Consider the following 19,695-nt stretch of genomic DNA (forward strand, 5'->3'; position numbering starts at 1 on the left):
AAGGCCCATTGTGGAAATAAATAAAACAACCTCTAGAAAGAGGCTCTGGGCGGGTGCTGGACATTCAGTGTCAATATACTGTGGTGACCTCAGCAGGGTATAATGACACTGAGTCCACCATTTTTTCCAGAGGAACTGATCTCTGCTACCTAAAGAACAGTTGTAATTTTGAGTGATCTCCAGACCTCACCTGGAGATTGGCAACGATGGTTCCCCAGAAGGGAATAGTTGGTTTGGAGGGTGGAGTCTATGGCTTTGTACCTGTCCGAGGTCCCACGCCTCCTGAAATCTCGCCCCCTCTTCAGGCTCCATCCCTCACATCTCCAGGAATTTTCCACCTGGAGTTGGCAACCCTATCTCCTTCCCAGCCAATCATCAACCTACCTTTATTTCCCCCTCACTCTTCAGCTTTCCACCCCCCCCACACCTGCAGCCTCTCCCGTGCAATGGGAACGAAAGCAGCTCACATTATTCTCCTCTCCTCCTTTTTATCCTGTGAGGTAGGTTAGGCTGAAAGTATGTGACTGTCCATAATCACCCAATGAGCTTCCGTAGTAAGATGGGGATTTGAACCTGGGTCTCCCAGACCCTTCTCTGAAGCTACACCACACTAGTTTTCATAGGGTGGCTGCTGCTGAACAGTAGCAAGCAGCAAGGCCTAGTTAAGTCATGCAAGTCAAGTGGTATCATGTCACCCATAGGTTGCTGTCAGGCTTAGGAGTGTTAACCTCCCTGTGGGACCCTTCAACTGCCGCTGATGGAATCCGTTGCTTAACACTTCAGGTGCTCTTCTTATCAGGTGTTTTAAAAAAAAATATGTATTTCTGTTTTTTTAAAATTAGATTTTACATTTTGCTACAAATCTGGGGCCCTTTTCAGGTTTGTAGAAAGATCTGTCTTGTCTGTTCACAGCTCCAGACACTGGATTAAAGTAACCAAAGATTTGGCCAACTGCTATTAGTATATAGAAGGTAGTTGATATGGCCTTGAACTCCAGCAAGGTCTCTATAGTTTAGGACTACTGTTGCTTATATGCTATTTCTAGGTGGTAGCCGGAGAACAAGTATTCTCGTTTCCAAAGGAGGAACACAGATCTTACTGCAATTGCTTGTGAATGTCAGTAAAGATTCCCCACCAAATGAAGACTTAATGGTGCTACTTCATTCTCTCCTTGCAAAAATTGGTCCAAAAGGTAAGCTGCACTTGATGTCTTTGTTACACAGTGGTAAGAAAAATGGGCAATTATATTAATGACTTGGTTGCTGGAGACCATAGCTGGCCCATAGGGATTGTTCTGACAACAATATGTTGTATATCTATAAGTCTGGTATCTATTTAAAGTCATAACTGATTTTAAATTGCAGCTGGATCAATCTATGGAATCTTTGGGATCATAGATACAAAAGAGCAGTATTTGAAACTAATGATAGGTGAAGCTTCAATTTGGAATTTATGCAGTTGCTTTGAAGAAAGTCCATTTTCATTTTAAAACTGCCTAGAGCACTCTCTACCACATCCCTGGGGAAATGAAGGGCAAATGAGGTCCACAGCAAACCATTTCAAATTAGCCCTGGACTGAAGGAGTGGGCTCAGTCCAGAATGGATCAGTATGAGGGTGTATATATCCATGAAATCCAATGTCCATTCCCCCTTCAAAATTTGAACTGTCTCAGTTTTCTGATGTAGGCTTTCTTGCCACATGTACTGTATGCTTTTAGAGAGAGAGGTATTCCAACAGTTTCAGCTACTAAGCCAGTTTCTTGAGAACCTGTGTATTTCTATAAGGTTTCAAACTGTATGATCTCTAGTCATCCTCTGAACATTTAACAATGGATTAGTCAATAAGCAGATAGGAAAGTAACAAGGTAACTGAAATCTGATTAGGACACAGCAGTAATACAGCCACTGAAGTGACCAAAAAGGCACAAGTTGGATTTCAAGAGAAAATGCATATAGTTTTTAGTCTTGAAGGAGCTGAGATATGAAACTTAATATTTTGATTTGGTACTTTTATGGTATTTAAGATACATTGGGGATTTGAGCAATGTGATGTACTGGAAAGGAAGAAAAGTTGGTTATATGGATATGAAGAAAGTTGCTAAACTTGAAATAATAACTTGACTTTGTTTTAGTTTGTTTGGTATCGTTGGCATGGTTCCAATGGGAGTGGAGTAGGATTTACCCTCTTCTTGCTCCTGCTGCAGTCCTCTGAAACTGTGTTTCCTGGATATCAGACTTTCAGGGACAGCACAGAGGCGAAGTTGTTGGGGAGAATCAGGAGAAATTACCACTGCTTCTTACGCAAATGGAAATGCTTTTCTGTCAGATGAACTGCGTGGTTGCATACATGTTGCAGAAGTTCAGTGAATTACCTTAAATGTAGTCATTTTTAAAATTTAATTCTGAGAGTATATTTGAGTAAATTTTGTTTTGCATATGTGCTAAAACTTCTGTTCCTTTTTATTTTCAGATAAAAAAATTGGAGTAAAAGCCAGAATTAGCGGTGCTTTAAATATAACACTAAATATAGTGAAGCAGAACTTGCAGAATCAAAGATTAATACTGCCTTGTCTTCAAGTGTTACGAGTATATTCAACCAACTGTAAGAACTTTGACTTTTCCCCCTCTGATACCATTTATTTAGGTATCTGATATGTAAGATGAAAATACCTGTGTACACTTACATTAATTACAAAAACTGGTAGAAGGGATTATGCATTCCATGTGCTGTACCCGATCTTGTCTGTCCTTAATTGCTGATATGTGGCTGTTTTTTTGTTTTCAAGCATTCATCTGCCTCTGTTGTGGCACAGCAGACCTCTTTAATGTTAAATCTCATTTAATCAATTATTAGGCAGGATATACATGGATATCGCAGCATCAATAAGTAGAGGAGGAAGGATTTAGCCAGTTATAACTGTTACTTAGAGTTACATTGGCACAGTTGTTAAGAATTCTTGCAAATGTGGTTAGGAAACCCTTGTTGATATTAACCTAACTATGTTAGTGTAATGCTTAACCATGGGTATGTAGAATTCAAGAACAAAAAGGGAAGTGCTTGGAGTCAGAGAGTCAGAAGCCTATAATCTCATGTTGCAATCCTAGGGCAAAATCTCAATATTTTATTCATGGTAAATACAGTGGTAGCATTACATATGTAACTTCCCTAAAAGTAAATATTGCCAAATGTTCACTTTTCTGAGATAGTGGCCATATCTAGGTAGTTCCTTTAGTCAGTAGTCAGTCTACCCATTCTGCTCAGCTGATGCTGTCCAATCAGATTGCTCAGAGCAGCCTGTCGCACAAGGTTCTCTGGCTCTGTGAAGAATTAACCCTTCAGTGGGGGGAAGTCATCCAGGAACTGGTTAGGTCACGCCTCTGCTCGCTCGATAGGCTATGCAAATTTGTTTTGTTGCGTGGCTCTGTTGGAGTGGCCTAGGCTGACCTCTCCAGTTCCTGCATAGCCCTGCGCTCGGTAGGACTACTGGAGCTCCCGTTCCAAGCCAGCCTACCTAGGGCAACTTAGTTTTAGACCGTTTTAAAAATACAGAGCTGAATAGCCCACAGAAGCAGATCTCCAGAAAAAGGAGACTTTGGATGACAAGAGGGAAGACAGCAATATCGGCCCACACTGCCTCTTGAGGTACCGGGAAGGGGAATGGCCGCGACGGAGCGCCCCACGGAGCAGCAGCCCTGTACCTTCGAGGCACCGGGGGTCGGGCTGCGGGAAGACCAGCGGCCGGGAAGGTTAATTCTGCCTTCCACATCAACCAGCCAATTACGTTACCGTCATTCTGCCCAAACCCGACACATCCTAAGGAAAAAACCTGGCACAAGCTGGACGTCCGTAGGGCTTTACGTGCATACATTGACAGAACAGCTGCCTTTCAACAGTCAGATGCCCTATTCGTGGCATATTGCGCACCTAATCAAGGGAAGAAGGCTTCTAAGGCCACGTTGGCCTACTGGATTAGACAATGCATTTCAAAAGCCTATGAGGTACAGGGACTCTCGCCTCCAGGCCAGATCACCGCACATTCTACGAGGGTGGCAGCAACGACAGCCGCTTTCTCGACACGAGCCACGGTCGAGGAAATTTGCAGGGCGGCCACCTGGAAGTCCTTTTCCACATTTGTGCGACACTACAGAATGGATCAAGCGGCCTCGGCGGAGGCAGCATTTGGCCGAAGAGTGCTACAACAGGTGGTGGAGCCTTAAAATACAAAAAAAAAAAAAAGTCGCCCACCCTAGAACCACAGCTTGGGTACACAGCTAACCAGTTCCTGGATGACTTCCCCCCACTGAAGGAGAACGGTACATTGGACCTACCTGAAGGTTCTTTCTCTTCAGTGGGGGAGAAGTCATCCACATCCCACCCAAACTGAATACCAGAAACAAACCAGGGTGGCAAAACTATGGAGTACAACAGCACAACACACAGATACCGTGGTCTGAATCAAGGATATAAATGAGAGTAATCCACGGTCAGGGCTTGAACACAACTGGAGAGGTCAGCCTAGGCCACTCCAATAGGAGCCACGCAACAAAAGAAATTTGCATAGCCTATCGAGAGAGCAGAGGCGTGACCTAACCAGTTCCTGGATGACTTCTCCCCCACTGAAGAGAAAGAACCTTCAGGTAGGTCCAATGTACCGTTCTCTGGGTATCATTCTGGCTTTGTTAATCTGTTTCTTTACTTCATCAGGTAGATATTTTAGTTCTAAAAAGGGGAAGGGAAAGGAGTTTGTAAACCGTTCTGAGACTCCAAGTGAAGGGCGGTGTATAAATCCAATCTCTTCTTCTTCTAAAAAGGTTTGTTATAGATCCCTCAGGTGAGACTCTGGAACAGATGTGGTTGTAGTGCAGAGCCTAGCTGTAGACAATAGATTGTTTGGTACATTTAGAATGATAGTTGGATGCATGTAGCTATGTTTGTCGATGAATAGGTTTCCAGTATAATGTGGTATCTATGTGTCCATCATGTTTTTGTACAGTGGTGTCCAGAAAATGTATTTCTTGCAAAAATTGGTTCATTGTCAGGTTGATGGCGGGGTGAAAGTTGTTGAATGCCTAGTGGAATTTGTCCAGGGCTTCTTTACCATATGTTCAGACAATAAAGATGTCATCAATGTAACGAAGGTAGAGGAGAGGTGTGAGTGGGCAGGAGTTTAGGAAGTGTTGCTCCAAGTCAGCAATGAAGATGTTAGCATACTGTGGTGCCATGGTATTTTAAAATTAAAATTAAATGGGAAACCAATCTAAAGAACAACAATATCTGGTGCATCTTACACCACAAAGCATCATGTAAATATATATACTTTTTATTCCTATCAGCCCCAGTAATTTCTGCCTTGCAAGGAACGAGGATTGGCCGGTTGCTTTTGCATCAGCCTCTCCTTTGCAGCAATTATTTATTTATTATATTTGATTTCTAGCCCTCCCTCCCCTACACAGCAAGGATCAGGGTGGGTTACAACAAAAAAATAATAGTAATATAGATACCATTAGATATAAATATACATATCATTAAAACCATATATGCACTCTAAAACAATCCAATGGCAGACAATAATACAATTGTATATCTGCATTCCCACAATAGCTGTTGCCTAACAAGAGACAGTGGGTGCACAAGAAAGCTGAACAAGATAGAGGATGGCAACTGAACAGATGGACTTCCGCCACCTCAACCAGAGGCCTGGCAGAACATCTCCATTTTGCAGGCCCTATGGAACAGCATTAAGACCCGCAGGGCCCAGATCTCACTTGGGAGAGTGTTCCACCAGGCTGGCAGCAGAGCCAAAAAGGCTCTGGCTGAGGCTAGGAAGATATCTTTTTGGTTGGGAATCACCAGAAGATGTTAGTTCATAGAGCAGAAAGCTCTTTGAGGGAGTACTGGGAGAGGCGGTCCTGAAGGAAGGTTGTTTCCAGATGGCATAGGGCTTTAAAGGTAAAAACCAAAACTTGAACTTGATCCAGAATTCAGCTGGGAGCCAGTGCAGCTGGTGGAGCACCAGCTGTATATGAGCTTTTGATGGTGTTCCTGAAGGGCTCGCACAGCTGTATTCTGGACCAGCTTCAATTTCCAGGCAGTCTCAAGGGTAGCCCTGCATAAAGTGTGTTACAGTAGTCCAGCCTGGAGGTAACCATTGCATGGATCACTATAGCTAAATCCCATGGAGAAAGGCAGTGAACCAATTGCCTGACCTGATGAAGATGGGAAAATGCTGGTCTGGCAACACACATGATTTTGGGGCTCCATTGACAGTGAGGCATCCAAAATCATGCCCAGGCTCTTCACTGTTGGCATTGGTGTTAATGCCACATTATTTAGATCTGGGAGTTGGATCCCCAAATCCTATCCCCCCCAGGGTTCAGGTACAGAACTTTGATGGATTTAATTTCACCTAACACTGTTTTAGCCAACCAGCCACGGCCTCCAAACCTTTGGCTAAAATATCTGGGGTGGTGTTCGGCCATCCATCCAACAGCAGATACAGCTGGGTGTCATCAGCGTACCGGTGACAACCCATCTCAAAGCTCCAGACCAACTAGGCACATATAGATATAAATAACATGGGAGAGAGGCTAATTGTTAACTGCCTGGCAAGTGATATTGCCACCGGAGCTGTTTCAGAATGTAGTATTCTGAAAGTTCACTAGACATTTGCATACAGTATCTGAAGAATCAAACAGTTTATCTTTAGTGAAAGGAAAAAAACTAGTAAGATAGTACTTTAGCATCATGATACTTTAGCTGCTTTTTCATTAAGGATAAAGTATCACGTTAATACTTTTGCACTTTGATTCAAAATCATATTTTTAAAAATTTTCAGCTGTAAATGCTGTGTCCTTGGGTAAGAATGGAATTGTGGAGCTGATGTTTAAGATCATCGGTCCTTTCAGCAAAAAGAACACTGGCCTTATGAAGTAAGTAAAATACTCAGTACATTGACTAGAACTTTTGAAATGCTACTGAAATATTTATTTAAATATAAGGCTAAATAGCATTTGAGATGAGGACGAAAATGGCATGGCTGAACTTGTGTGGCTTTTGTTCAAATTGGAAAAGCCGTATGGCTACAGTCATCTATAAAAATGTTTTAAGAAAAAAGGACTATGATCTCTAAATAAGCTTTTATTCTGTTTACATTGTTTATAGTCCACCTTTCTCACTAAGACTCCAGGCAGAATTACACAGAATGCAGTCAATAGGATGGGGCATCCAAGAAATCAGTGTACTAGGATTAAAGTTAAAGGTTTCCCTTGCTTGAAAGCCAGTTGAATCCGACTCTAGGAGGTGGTGCTCATCTCTGTTTCCATGCTCTGTCTTCTTGGTGCTTGGGGGGGGGTCAACAGTGGGAGGGCTTCTAATGTCCTGGCCCCACTGCTGGACCTCCTGATGGCACTGGTATTTCTGGCCACTGTGTGACACAGAGTGTTGGACTGGATGGGCCTTTGGCCTGATCCAACATTGGCGTCTCTTATGTTCTTATGTTCTTAAAGAGCCAGCGCTGTCCAAAGACGTTTCCATGGTCATGTGGCTGGCATGACTAAACGCCAAGGTGCATGGAACGCTGTTACCTTCCCACTGAAGCGGTACCTATTCATCTACTTGCAATTTCTTGCTTTCAAACTGCTAAGATGGCAGAAGCTGGGGCCAGAGACGGGAGCTCAAAATAGGTCTACTCAGAATCCTATTCAGGTCTAGTTAGTAGGGTTATTCCCCAGAAAGTGTTCTCAGGTTTGCTCTGTTAGACGATAGGCTGTGGTAGCTGTGCTGCGCTGGTAGTCGCTAATGGTAACAGATTTTTGTAAGGCTTTAGAATACTGCAGCCAGCCTGGAAGTCCAGGAAACGTTGAGGATTCAGTTATATTATTATAGTTGAATATTTTAATATTCTGTGTATTCAATTTTTTTCTTAAGCCAAAGTCAGGGTCAAATGTCCATAAGATCCACACACACATCAAAGTAAAAAAGAGATCCCTGTAAATTTGGAGGAAATATGCTTCTGAAAAAATACTCATTTAGCCAGTCATCTTGTCTGTGTGTGTTGTTGTTGTTCAGTCGCACAGTCGAGTCCAACTCTTCTCGACCCCATGGACCAGATCACGCCAGGCCTTCCGGTCTTCCACCGTCCTCTGAAGTTTGCTCAAGTTCATGTTCGTTGCATCTATGACACTATCTAACCATCACATCCTTTGCCGTCCCCGTCTTCTTTGACCTTCAATCTTTCCCAGTATCAGGGTCTTCTCCAGTGAGTGTTCCCTTCTCATTTGGTGGCCAAAGTATTTGAGCTTCAATTTCGTTATCTGACCTTCCAGGGAACAGTCAGGGTTGATTTCTTTTAGGATTGACTGATTTGATCTTCTTGCAGTTCAAGGGACTCTCAAGAGTCTTCTCCAGCACTATAGTTCAAAAGAATCTATTCTTTGGCGCTCGACCTTCCTTATACTCCAACTCTCGCAACCATACATGACTACTGGGAATACCATTGCTTTGACCTTGCGGACTTTTGTTGGCAGGGTGATGTCTCTACTTTTTATCATGCTGTTTAGGTTCGCCATAGCTTTTATCCCAAGGAGCAGGCGTCTTTTAATTTAACTGCTGCTGTCACAGTCTGCGGTGATCTGGGATCCCAGGAACGTGAAGTTTGTCACTACTTCCAGAACTTCCCCTCCTATTTGCCAAGGAGTGATGGGGCCAGATGCCATGATCTTAGTTTTTTTTATGTTGAGCTTCAAGTCCACTTTTGCGCTCTCCTCTTTTACCCTGAGGAAGAGGCTCTTTAGGTCCTCTTCACTTTCTGCCATTAGAGTGGTATCGTCTGCATATCTGAGGTTGTTGATCTTTTCCCCAGCAATCTTAATTCCCACTTGTGATTCATCCAGGCCAGCGTTTCGCATGATGTACTCTGCATATATATTAAATAAGCAAGGTGACAATATACATCCTTGCCGTACTCCTTTTCCTATGCTAAACCAATCAGTTGTTCCATATCCGGTTCTAACTGTCGCTTCTTGGCCCTTATACAGGTTTCAAGGCAGATTACAGAACATAAAACAGTGCAGACAGACAACATTAAACAACCAGAAGAATGTTGTAGGATTCAGATGGCAGAATTAGAAAACAATGAGAACAACAAACTATCTAAGGCAAGACATAGTATAAACAATACAAAAGGTTGCTTAGGTTTAGGACAATGCAGTTAGAACAGGTGATTCCAGCAGTGAAAACAAACCTGTTCCATTATAAAAACACCCTCCTGGGCTGCCCCATTCCACTACAGTTCCAATATCTATTTTAAAATGCCTTCTTGAGCATCACAGTTTTGCACATGCTCCAGAATGATGATAGTGTGGGAGCTTTCCTGAGCTCCACAATTTGGGATCCAACACTGAGAATGCAGGGGCGTGGCGACGCTAAGAGTGATGGCGGTCGCTTAATTTGAAGGCTCCAACTCTCCCCCCTTCAAATCGCACACCACAGACCACAAGATAGAATATTCTTCACGGAATGGGTAAGAATATTACTTCTAAACCCATAGCTGCAAAAACGACTGCTAAAGCGACATCTAAAAACTTTTTTAAACCCAAGAAAAGCAAACTGAGCACCGAGATAGCGGGAGATCTAGCTCATAAGATGGCGGCCGCAAAACCTCAGCCCCGGGCCCCTGGCCTTTCATCTGATCCGATAGACCTACCTACTCTTCTAGAAAATATGGAACATAGGCTATCGGCAAAATTAACTGATATTCAGGCAGCACTCGCCAAAACAGCCAACACGGCAGAACAGGCTCTAACTATATCCTCCTCCCTCAAAAAGGAAGTGAAAGAAATAAAAGCACGGGAAATAAATCATAACGAACGAATACTCACATTGGAAACGCAAATGAGACTGCCAAACCTAAAATTCCGCGGGGTTCCGGAGGGGGAGGAGGGGAAAAATGATTTAATACCTTTTATGGGGCATTGGCTTGCAAAAGCCTTTCATCTTGGCGAGGAAGACCGGCTGGACATTCGTAAGGCTTATCGCCTGGGAGCCCCAAATCACTCTATCTATCAAATCCAGACCCTTGAATCTATTCTTCACCTCTACTGTATATTCATCAGGGATGCGATCTAGGTCAAACCTGAATGGCCTCGTGGTTTTCCCGATTTTCTTCAGTTTAAGTCTGAATTTTGCAATGAGTAGCTCATGATCTGAACCACAGTCAGCTCCAGGTCTTGTTTTTACTGACTGGATAGAGCTTCTCCATCTTTGACTGCAAATTATATAGTCAATCTGATTTCGGTGTTGCCCATCTGGTGATGTCCATGTGTAGAGTCGCCTCTTAGGTTGTTGGAAAAGGGTGTTCGCTATGACCAGTGTGTTCTCTTGACAAAACTCTGTTAACCTTTGCCCTGCTTCATTTTGCTTTCCAAGGCCAAACTTGTCTGTTATTCCGGTTACCTTTTGACTTCCTACTTTAGCATTCCAGTCCCCTATGATGATGAGGACATCATTTTTTGGTGTTAGTTCTAGGAGGTGTTGTAGGTCTTCATAGAACCGGTCCACTTCAGCCTCTTCTGCATCAGTGGTTGGGGCATAGACTTGGATTACTGTGATGTTGAATGGTTTGCCTTGGAATCGGACCGAAATCATTCTGTCATTTTTGAGATTGTATCCCAGTACTGACTTTTGCACTCTCTTGTTGACTATAAAGGCCACACCATTTTTTCTACGAGATTCCTGGCCACAGTAGTAGATATAATGGTCTTCTGAGTTAAATTTGCCCATTCCTGTCCACTTTAGTTCACTGATTCCTAAGATATTGATGTTCAGTCTTGCCATCTTATTTTTGACCACATCAAGCTTACCTTGATTCATACATCTTACATTCCAGGTTCCTATGCAGTATTGTTCTTTGCAGCATCGGACTTTCCTTTCACCATCAGACACATCCACAACTGAGCGTCCTTTCGGCTTTGGCCCAGCCGTTTCACTCTTTCTGGGGTTACTTGTACTTGCCCTCTGCTCTTCCCCAATAGCATATTGGACACCTTCCGACCTGAGGGGCTCATCTTCTGGCGTTATAGCTTTTAGCCTTTTGATACTGTCCATGGGGTTTTCTTGGCAAGAATACTGGAGTGGGTTGCCATTTCCTTCTCCAGGAGATCACGCTTGGTCTGAGTTCTCTGCTATGGCCTGTCCGTCTTGGGTGGTCCTCCACGGCATAGTCCACAGTCTCATCGAACCACGCAAGCCCCCTCGCCACGACAAGGCAGTGATCCATGAGGGGGTCTATGTGTGTACATAGGTGCATATCCATGTTCAGCTGGAGAAAAATGTAATGAATGTAAAAGATAAAATGTTTTGAATTAATATTATTCTTTTCAACAAGGCATTGTATTATCAGACTTTAGGACTACAGTTCTGTTTACAGGGTGCTTAACAATGATCAAGATTATTGCCTAAATCTGTGTTTCATTTTTATATTCACAGGGTTGCTTTAGACACTTTTGCTGCATTGCTAAGATCGAGTAAGTGTATGGTTTAACAAAATTATATTTATATACAGTTATAAAACTGAAAGGTGATATTTTATAGATTGCAATGGAGCATATCATCTTGTGTGCTGAAAGACTTTGGAATTTCTTGCTGGTAGACAATTCTGCTAAGAATATTAAGAAAAAAAGCAAGAGCAATGTAAATCCATCACATATAATAATATCATCTCTCTTTTATAATAACATGTTTGTAGTAGTTTTCTTGAGTGAAACCTCAGTTCTTCAAATGCATATGGAGTACATAATCATTTATAAAGACCCCTTCATCCCAAAATTATATCCCCTGTCACTTTTGAGTAAAAAAGGTTCGGTAAAGTGATTACGCACTTCATATAAATCAGAAGTGAAGTATGACTGACAAAAGCCTATACTTGAATAAATCTTGTTAGTCTTTGAGGTACCATTAGTCCCTGAGGTACCACTACGCTAGATTTCTGTTTTATTTTACTGTAACAGACTGTTTGTCGTATACAGGCTAATCTTAAAATTTATTATGTTTTTATCTTGTCCTTCCTCCAAGGAGCTCTGGGTGTCCTATGTGGTTATTTCCCTCCACCATTTAGTCCCCATAATAGCCCTATGATTTAGGTTAGGCTGAGAGAGAAAGAGAGTGATTGATTGACCTAAAGTTATCCAGAAAGCTTCATGGCAAAGTGAGGATTTCAACCTGCATATTCCCCAGTCTAAATCCAACACGCTAACCATTATATCTTACTAAGTTACTGCATTGGATCCTATCTGTTAAGATCAATAGCTTGGCATTGAAACATTGAATTCTCTGTCAGGTTTAAGAAACTTTAAGAACCACTTCCATATGTTCCAACTTTAACATTTGCCTAAACTGGTAATGTGAGAATAAGATAAATATGTATCATAGAGGTAGCTTTCAGGGGAACCAGTTATTGGTACTAGGTTGTAGTCAGTTTTTTCCTCAAAAAATCACTTATTTGATTCTTATTGGATAGTTTAAAATGGCTTGATAACTTTGAAATCTTTTCCCCCAAGAAACAAATGCTAGGAGAGCAGTAGACAGAGGCTATGTCCACGTGCTTTTAACAATCTATGTAGACTGGCACCGTCATGATAGCCGCCATAGACATATGTTGATCCGCAAAGGAATCTTGCAGTGTATTAAAAATGTTACGAACACCAAGCTGGGAAGAAAAGCATTTCTTGATGTCAGTGGGATGAAAATTCTGTACAACACATCACAAGTAAGTACTTGCATTGCTATGACTGAACAGGGAAGCTTCTTAATGTGTAATTAAGATGAATGCAAAAATATCTTTTATAAATATTCCAATATTTGTATTGGATAAAATCCTGGAAACTGTGCCAACTAAATTATTACTGTTCTTCCTTAACTGAAAAATCATCTTCCTTCATGGCGAAACATATTCAGTCTGATCAGCTACTTTCAATGGGTACTTTGCACTTGAATATACATGTCCTAATTACTTTGTCTCATAATCAGTATTCTTTCCCTTTAAATTTATTATCATAGGGAAGGCCTATGCGTGTACATTTTAAAAAGGAAAACAGAGAGAATTGCAATGTTGATTTAAATGATTTTTTACAGAAGCTATGCACAACAGAGGTATGCTCCCATTTCTAATGATGGATGTGCCATCAAGGTCAAACAACTGAACTGCAATCCTTGCCACAGCATCCCACTTGGGACAATGGCTATTTGTTTGCTACTTAGAGTTCTTTGATTCAGCTTTTGCTTAATTAATTTAAATCTCTCCTTCAACAACTTAAAATAATGTGAACTCTTCCATCCTGGACCTTTGCCATTTATTTGCATTGATTCCATGGGCTGTGATACTTTCTGAATGGTTAACAGCAGTTGTAGCATGTGTATTGTTCAGAACAGTTATGCTTATATTATTATTGATGGTTTCAAGTCTCAAGATGATCCAGGAATAGCATTAATTTATAAACACCAAAACTGTAGCAAGAGAGCCTCCAAATGAACCATCTATTTCAGGGTACTGAACCTTATTGAGCCTCTTGAGTATTTTTGGCCCTGGTCACACGGCAAAGTTGCCACAGGAGAGGCACGGGAGTCCCGCGGATTTTCCGGGCACGATCACACCCCAACATCTGGGAAGCGCAGTGCTCCCGTGGCGAACCTGTGCCTCCCCACCGAAGGTGCGTATTAAAAAACTAGTACTTATGAGGTACTAGTTTCCAGAAACCGCAGACCAAGGGCGGGCGTCTGATTGTGTTTTCGGTGCACTTACGTGGCATCTGGCGCCTGTCTCCACAGGTTGCACAACAGTGTCCAACAGCGCATGCGCACAAAGACCGATTGCTAGTGCGATCGCGCGGCGCAACTTCTGTGCTACGCTGCAGGATACCCGTCTGGTCGGCATCTCCCCCCTAACCACGGGACCTCGACCGGGACGTGTGCTCGGGCGGCCGCACGTTAGTTTCCTCCGGGGCAATTAGCCACGCCTTCCCCCCACTATATCCGGCTCGTGTGACTGGGGCCTTTGAAATTTTGTGCTACCACATAATGGCTGCCGTGGTTGATATGGCCAACCCATGAAATGGCTAGCCCCACCCCACTGCCTGGCAATCACAAAATATTGTTTTAAATTCCGAGTACAGGAAACCAAAGTAACCTGAAAGTTTCTAAAATGATGAGTTCCCAACTGAGGGAAAATGACAGGTGGGTACTCCTTGGGGATCACTGTTTACTGCAAAACTTGTTTGCAGTCCCACTGACCTCAAATTTACTGTAATACCTAGGCTTGGGGGGGGGGATCTGTGTTTTATACCAATTTATGCTTAGGTTTCATGCACTGTGTCATCAGTTCCTGGTTGGGAACTCTTCATTCTATAAATGGTCAGGTTGTTTCGGTTTCCTGTATTTGTTGGAATTTAAAACAATTAATTATTAAGTTATCATCAGGCATGCCTAGGTCCTTTTTATTTACTTTTTTACCCCATTTCAAATGTGAAGTGTTAGTGTAGCAGTAAGAGCCATGAGAAGCTAAAATAACAATAAGTCCTTTGAAATCAAACTGGTACACCTCATGGTCAACTGTATACTTGAAGACCCAGAAGTTGGAAGCTGTCCAGGGTTGACTTACTTATAGCCAGTACCTTCCGAAGGGTGAAGGCCTTGCAGTGTTGTCCCTGCTGTTTAACTTGGGCTACTTGGGTATCCAAATCCTTTAAATAGTTACAAGCCCTTCTCTACACACAGCTGCATATCTGCTTCATACAGGCATATAGATAGGCATTATATAGAGAGCAAGCATAATGCAACGGTTAGATGATTGGATTAGGATTTGGGAGACTCAGGTATGAATCCCCACTCTGCCATAGAAGCTCATGGGGTGACCTTGAGCCAGTCACACATTCACAGCCTAACCTACCTCACGGGCTCATTGTGAGGATAAATTGGAGGTGTGTGGGAAATGATGATTTGTGCTGCTTTGAATCCCCAGTAGGGAAAAGTGAGGTATAAATAAAATACATAACTTTGTTTCTGTGTGAAGACATTTTCTGCCAATTAGCCAGGGGCTGTAGTACATAGGGTTATCTCACTCCATTTTATCTTCACAATCCTATAAAACAGGTTAGCCTGAGAATGACTGGCCCAAGGTTACCTAATGAGCTTTGTGCCTGGGTATATCAGAGTCCTATAATGTAACTGCTATGCCAAACAGGTTTTTATTCTGTCCTTCCTTCACTGGTTGGTTTTTTAAAAAATTTGCTGTTGTTTTTTAAGAAAGTACATTCAGCCTTGGGCATCACTGCACTGTGACTGCTGACTGAAGAAAACTTTTGTGCATGACTTCAGTTTATAGACAACTGCTTGAAACATACTGTAGTGTTTTTGCAACATGGCCTAGAAGCCACTGTGCTCAGTAATCTGTTTTCTGCTGAAATAACTATTGTTTGTTTTAAATATGAGCTGCACACCAAAAGTATTTGACAGCAAAAGCTTTGTTTTTCTTCTGGCTTGAAAGCCTGCTGGTACATGAGCATACCAAGTCACCAGGTTGGCATTCCAGAAGGAAGTATTGGATATAACCAGGATCAGTGTTATCACCAGGGCTATTTTTGGGCAGAACACACAGGAACAGAGTTCTGGCTGGCTCCCAAGTTGGCCACGCCCAGCAGGAACTCATTAGCATAATAGGCCACAACCAACAGCAGAAACTGATTCAGATTGGCTACAATTAGGGGTGTGTGGCCTAACATGCAAAAAGCCCTGGGTTTTGACAACAAACAAGGTAAAGAGAATAAGAAGCAAAAGGTTGGTGTGGCTGGATGACCACACTTCTGGGAACATGGGTGTGTGGCCTAATATGCGAATGAGCTGTGCTGTCAGGGGTGTGGCCTAATATGCCAATGAGTTCCTGATGTTGAGTATGGCCTATTATGCTAATGAGTTCCTGCTGGGCTTTTTCTACAAAAAAAGCCCTGGTTATCACTGAATACTTTAAACTGTGCAGTACAGAAATAGTACATGCAAAAAGCTTAACGAGCAGTAATCATAAGCATTCTTATTAATACTTGAAAGTAGTTTTCTGGAAAAGGTGTAGTTTAACTTATGTTCTGCTTATTTCTATTAGTCCAAGTTTCATGCACTAATGAAAGAAATGTTCAACTATCAAACTATACGTATCTTAAAAAAAACCACTTTGTTGCCTACTATCACAGTACTATCACACACACACAGCTATCATAGTTCATAAAGAGCAAAATATGTGGAACACAGTGTTACTATATTGTGACTTATTTCTGTTATTAGGAATGCCTTGCAGTAAGAACTCTTGATCCATTAGTCAACACTTCCAGTCTGATAATGAGAAAATGTTATCCTAAAAATCGTCTTCCGCTGCCAACCATTAAAAGTGCTTTCCATTTCCAATTACCTGTCATCCCTGGTAATGGACCTGTGGCTCAGCTGTATAGTTTGCCTCCTGAAGGTATGGTTAATTCTGAAACATAATTGTTTCCTCTATTCTCAATAGTAGAGAGAATTATATAGCTATAGAAACTTACAACTGTGTTCTTTTTTGTTTATACTGCTTATATCCTCGGATTATACAATTTAACATAGATTCTTCTTAATATACACATTTTAACAGATTGGGAAATCCTATAATATAGTAGTTTTGTGAAAACTCAGATTTATGCCTGTATGTTAAAAGATGAAAACAAGAAACATTAATTTTCATTTTGATCCGTTAAACAAACAGTAGAAATTTAATTTGTTTCCTTGATTAATTCATTGCCTTCAGTATATCTGATTGCTCTGTTAAGTTTGCTCTGATAAGTCAGTCTTAAAAAGTGTTCTGTATATCATCAAACCTTTTCTTTTTTAATTAGTTTTTTTTTTGAAGTGGGTTTTTGTATCTGGAATGAAAGTATTTTCACGGGCATTTCACCGACATCTTGGTTTTATCATTGACAAGGCATAAGTGTGCATGCTTGGAAATGGTAATAAGTAATGGCTTCCTAATATATACTTGATTGTTTCTAAAGCCACTTTTGCTTCCATTCATACATTACTGTGTATGTGCCTTTTCAGGCATGGAAATAATTTTTTCTATAAGAAAAAGTGGTCCTGAGAACATTGCCAGTTATAGGTGCACCCTTACTTAAGCCAGCCTTAGTAATTAGGTTATCTTTCTTTTTCTCTGTTATTTACCGTTCCTCCACCCATCTCCCATGCTGTTAATGTCATTGCTGCTGCCAGTTCTGCCTCTGTCATATCAGCAGATGCAGTGTACAGAAGACATGTTTGCTGAGATAACTGTAGTTCTGCCCTTAAACAGTGACAAGTTTTCAGATGCTGTTCATATTTATTTATTTATTTATTTATTTATTTATTTATTCAATATTCAATAGTCTTGTATTTCCTTCATGCCTTCCTGTACATCCCTACATTTTATTTTGAGGTGCTCTTTCAGTAAGGCCCTGCAAGAAGGAAACTTCCTGGCTTCTTTCTGAGTTAGAACAATTTTGAACAGCATGAATTGTCTACCATTCTTTTCTTCCTTGCACTGCCAGTGCCTTCTGGGACTGGACAGGCATCATAAAAACACTGTGTGTGTCATGGATTCCACAGTATAATGCTGCTGCTTCCCTTTTGAAACCTTCTTTCATGTTGCAAACAGAATACTTTTCCCTTTTGTGAGAAGATTTCTAAAACAACACAGCACAAAGTGCCATAGAGTTACTACAGATCCATCTGCTTCACATTAACCTTAACTGTAAAAAAAAACAACCCCTAATAGTTGCTGTTAGAAGGAGAATCTATGTAGTTAAGTATACAGTGCATAGTCTCATGGGGATTTTAATTCATATGTGATTAGGTTTCAGTTGGTGAGTGAAAAGTTTCACATGCATCATTTCTTTTCTGGGATGTACATGTTGTAGAAAGCGTACCATCTGCCCTACTTATAGAGCATTTTATATCACAGTGGATGACGTAGTAGATGAAAGTGATGACAATGATGACACCGAAACAGATACTGAGATTGAAAATGGTAATGAAGATGACATAGAGCAGCATTTTAAGGTTAGTACTGGAATTAAGGAAATTATAACTGTTGTTGCCCCTCATAGAAAAACTCAGAATAAGAAACACATTAATATCTGCTGTCACTACTAAAATATTTCTCAAAGCCATTTCTTATATATATTCTAGACTGCTTGTTTAATAAATGTAATTGTGAAATCTAATTTGTAGACTTTTGTTTTACTGTACAGCACAACACCTGACACACTGAGGCATTAAGCAGTACAGTAATTACAAGCTGTATATACCAGTTGACCAAAATGAGTCAATAAATTTTTTTCTTGGGCTTCTTCTTGAGCATTTTGCAATAGTGCTGCATGTAGACATCACAAATGAGCCTCTAAAATCCTATGGCTGTCACACACTTGACACACTTCCCTCATGTGTTGGATGCAGAATTAAGACCTGGTTTGATGTGGACCATAGTTGGCTGTGATGTCTGAATTAGACAAAACTGTGATTTATTTCTTGCCTACAAACTGGGATCATTTTGCCCTGTTGAACATAGTAAAAAACTGCAACTTATCATATTAGAACGTTTTCAATCTGTGCTCTTCATGAGACGAGAGTCTCTGAGGACTTCAGAAAGCTTGTTTTTGTTCTAAACAAATGGTTCTTCAAGACATCTGAACACAGCCATTAAGAATTGTTAAGCGTTCTTAGTAAACATAAACCAAAAAAGTAATTCCCAAGACGTTTTCATAAATGCAAGTTTTTCTTTTTTTGTTTTTCTAGAATGATGATATAGAGACTGATATCAACAAGTTGAAACCAAAGCAGGAGTTGGGACGACCTATAGAAGATCTAAAGATGTATGAAAATTTTTTCCCAGAACTTGTGGAGGATTTTCAGGTACTTATATTAGCATTTTTAAAATAATGTTTACAGCTTATGAGAGACACAAAGTAGGTAAGAGTTTTGCTATATATCTGTCACCTTTTTGAAATATCTTTCACATAGGGACAGGCTTGTGTTTGCCCCATTGCTGCTGCAGCTGCTAATACAGCACTGGGGCTTTTAAAAAGGATAATCTGATGTTGTTATGTTATTATAATGTTACAACAACAGCCTGTATATCAGGTTCTCTGAATTCCCAGCTTTCATGTTTAAAATGGAAATCTCTAACCCCTTTTGTTGCAGAGATAAAAAGCAAAATGTAAATCTCCACAATGAAAGGCATTAAAGGCTTGCATTTAAAAAAAAGTAAAAGCAGGGAATTCAATGTGAGAAAGGAGGGGCTTCAAAACTTCTTCCCTGCACTGTTTTCCTGAGCTGAAGAGTTTTGGGGTGGTCCTGTTAGCCCAGCATCAGGGCACGTGGGACTCCCCTCATCATAAACAAGGTTGGGTCCTGGCATTGGGTGACCTTCGACCAGTTACACATTCTCGGCCTAACCTACTTCACAGGGTTGTTGTGAAGATAAAAAGAGAGGAAAGGAGAATGGTGTAAGCTCCTTTGAGTCCCCACTGTGGGGAAGGGTGGGGTATAAATGAAATAATAAATATAGCTGAAGATTAAAAGTAAGCAGAAAAAAGGTTGGTGGGTGGTAAAAAAAGAAGGAAACAGGATATGGGGATTGTCAGGAAGAGGGAAAG

At 41.2% G+C, this 19,695-nt stretch overlaps 1 protein-coding gene across 2 annotated transcripts in view; it reads left to right on the plus strand.

The window, feature by feature from the left end:
- Window positions 1–19,695, plus strand: part of AGTPBP1 (ATP/GTP binding protein 1) — a 146,244-nt gene that overhangs the window by 68,601 nt on the left and 57,948 nt on the right. For both annotated transcript variants that reach the window (XM_015419280.1, XM_015419279.1), the window contains exons 6-13: window positions 1,046–1,192; window positions 2,471–2,602; window positions 6,837–6,930; window positions 11,486–11,523; window positions 12,556–12,764; window positions 16,325–16,502; window positions 18,003–18,100; window positions 18,836–18,952. In XM_015419280.1, the coding sequence (XP_015274766.1) occupies window positions 1,046–1,192; window positions 2,471–2,602; window positions 6,837–6,930; window positions 11,486–11,523; window positions 12,556–12,764; window positions 16,325–16,502; window positions 18,003–18,100; window positions 18,836–18,952 (1,013 nt within the window). The remainder of the gene's footprint in view (window positions 1–1,045; window positions 1,193–2,470; window positions 2,603–6,836; window positions 6,931–11,485; window positions 11,524–12,555; window positions 12,765–16,324; window positions 16,503–18,002; window positions 18,101–18,835; window positions 18,953–19,695) is intronic.

Source organism: Gekko japonicus, unplaced genomic scaffold (genome assembly GCF_001447785.1).
Source record: "Gekko japonicus isolate JY-2015 unplaced genomic scaffold, Gekko_japonicus_V1.1 scaffold133, whole genome shotgun sequence".
In the NCBI taxonomy this organism is placed as follows: domain Eukaryota; kingdom Metazoa; phylum Chordata; class Lepidosauria; order Squamata; family Gekkonidae; genus Gekko; species Gekko japonicus.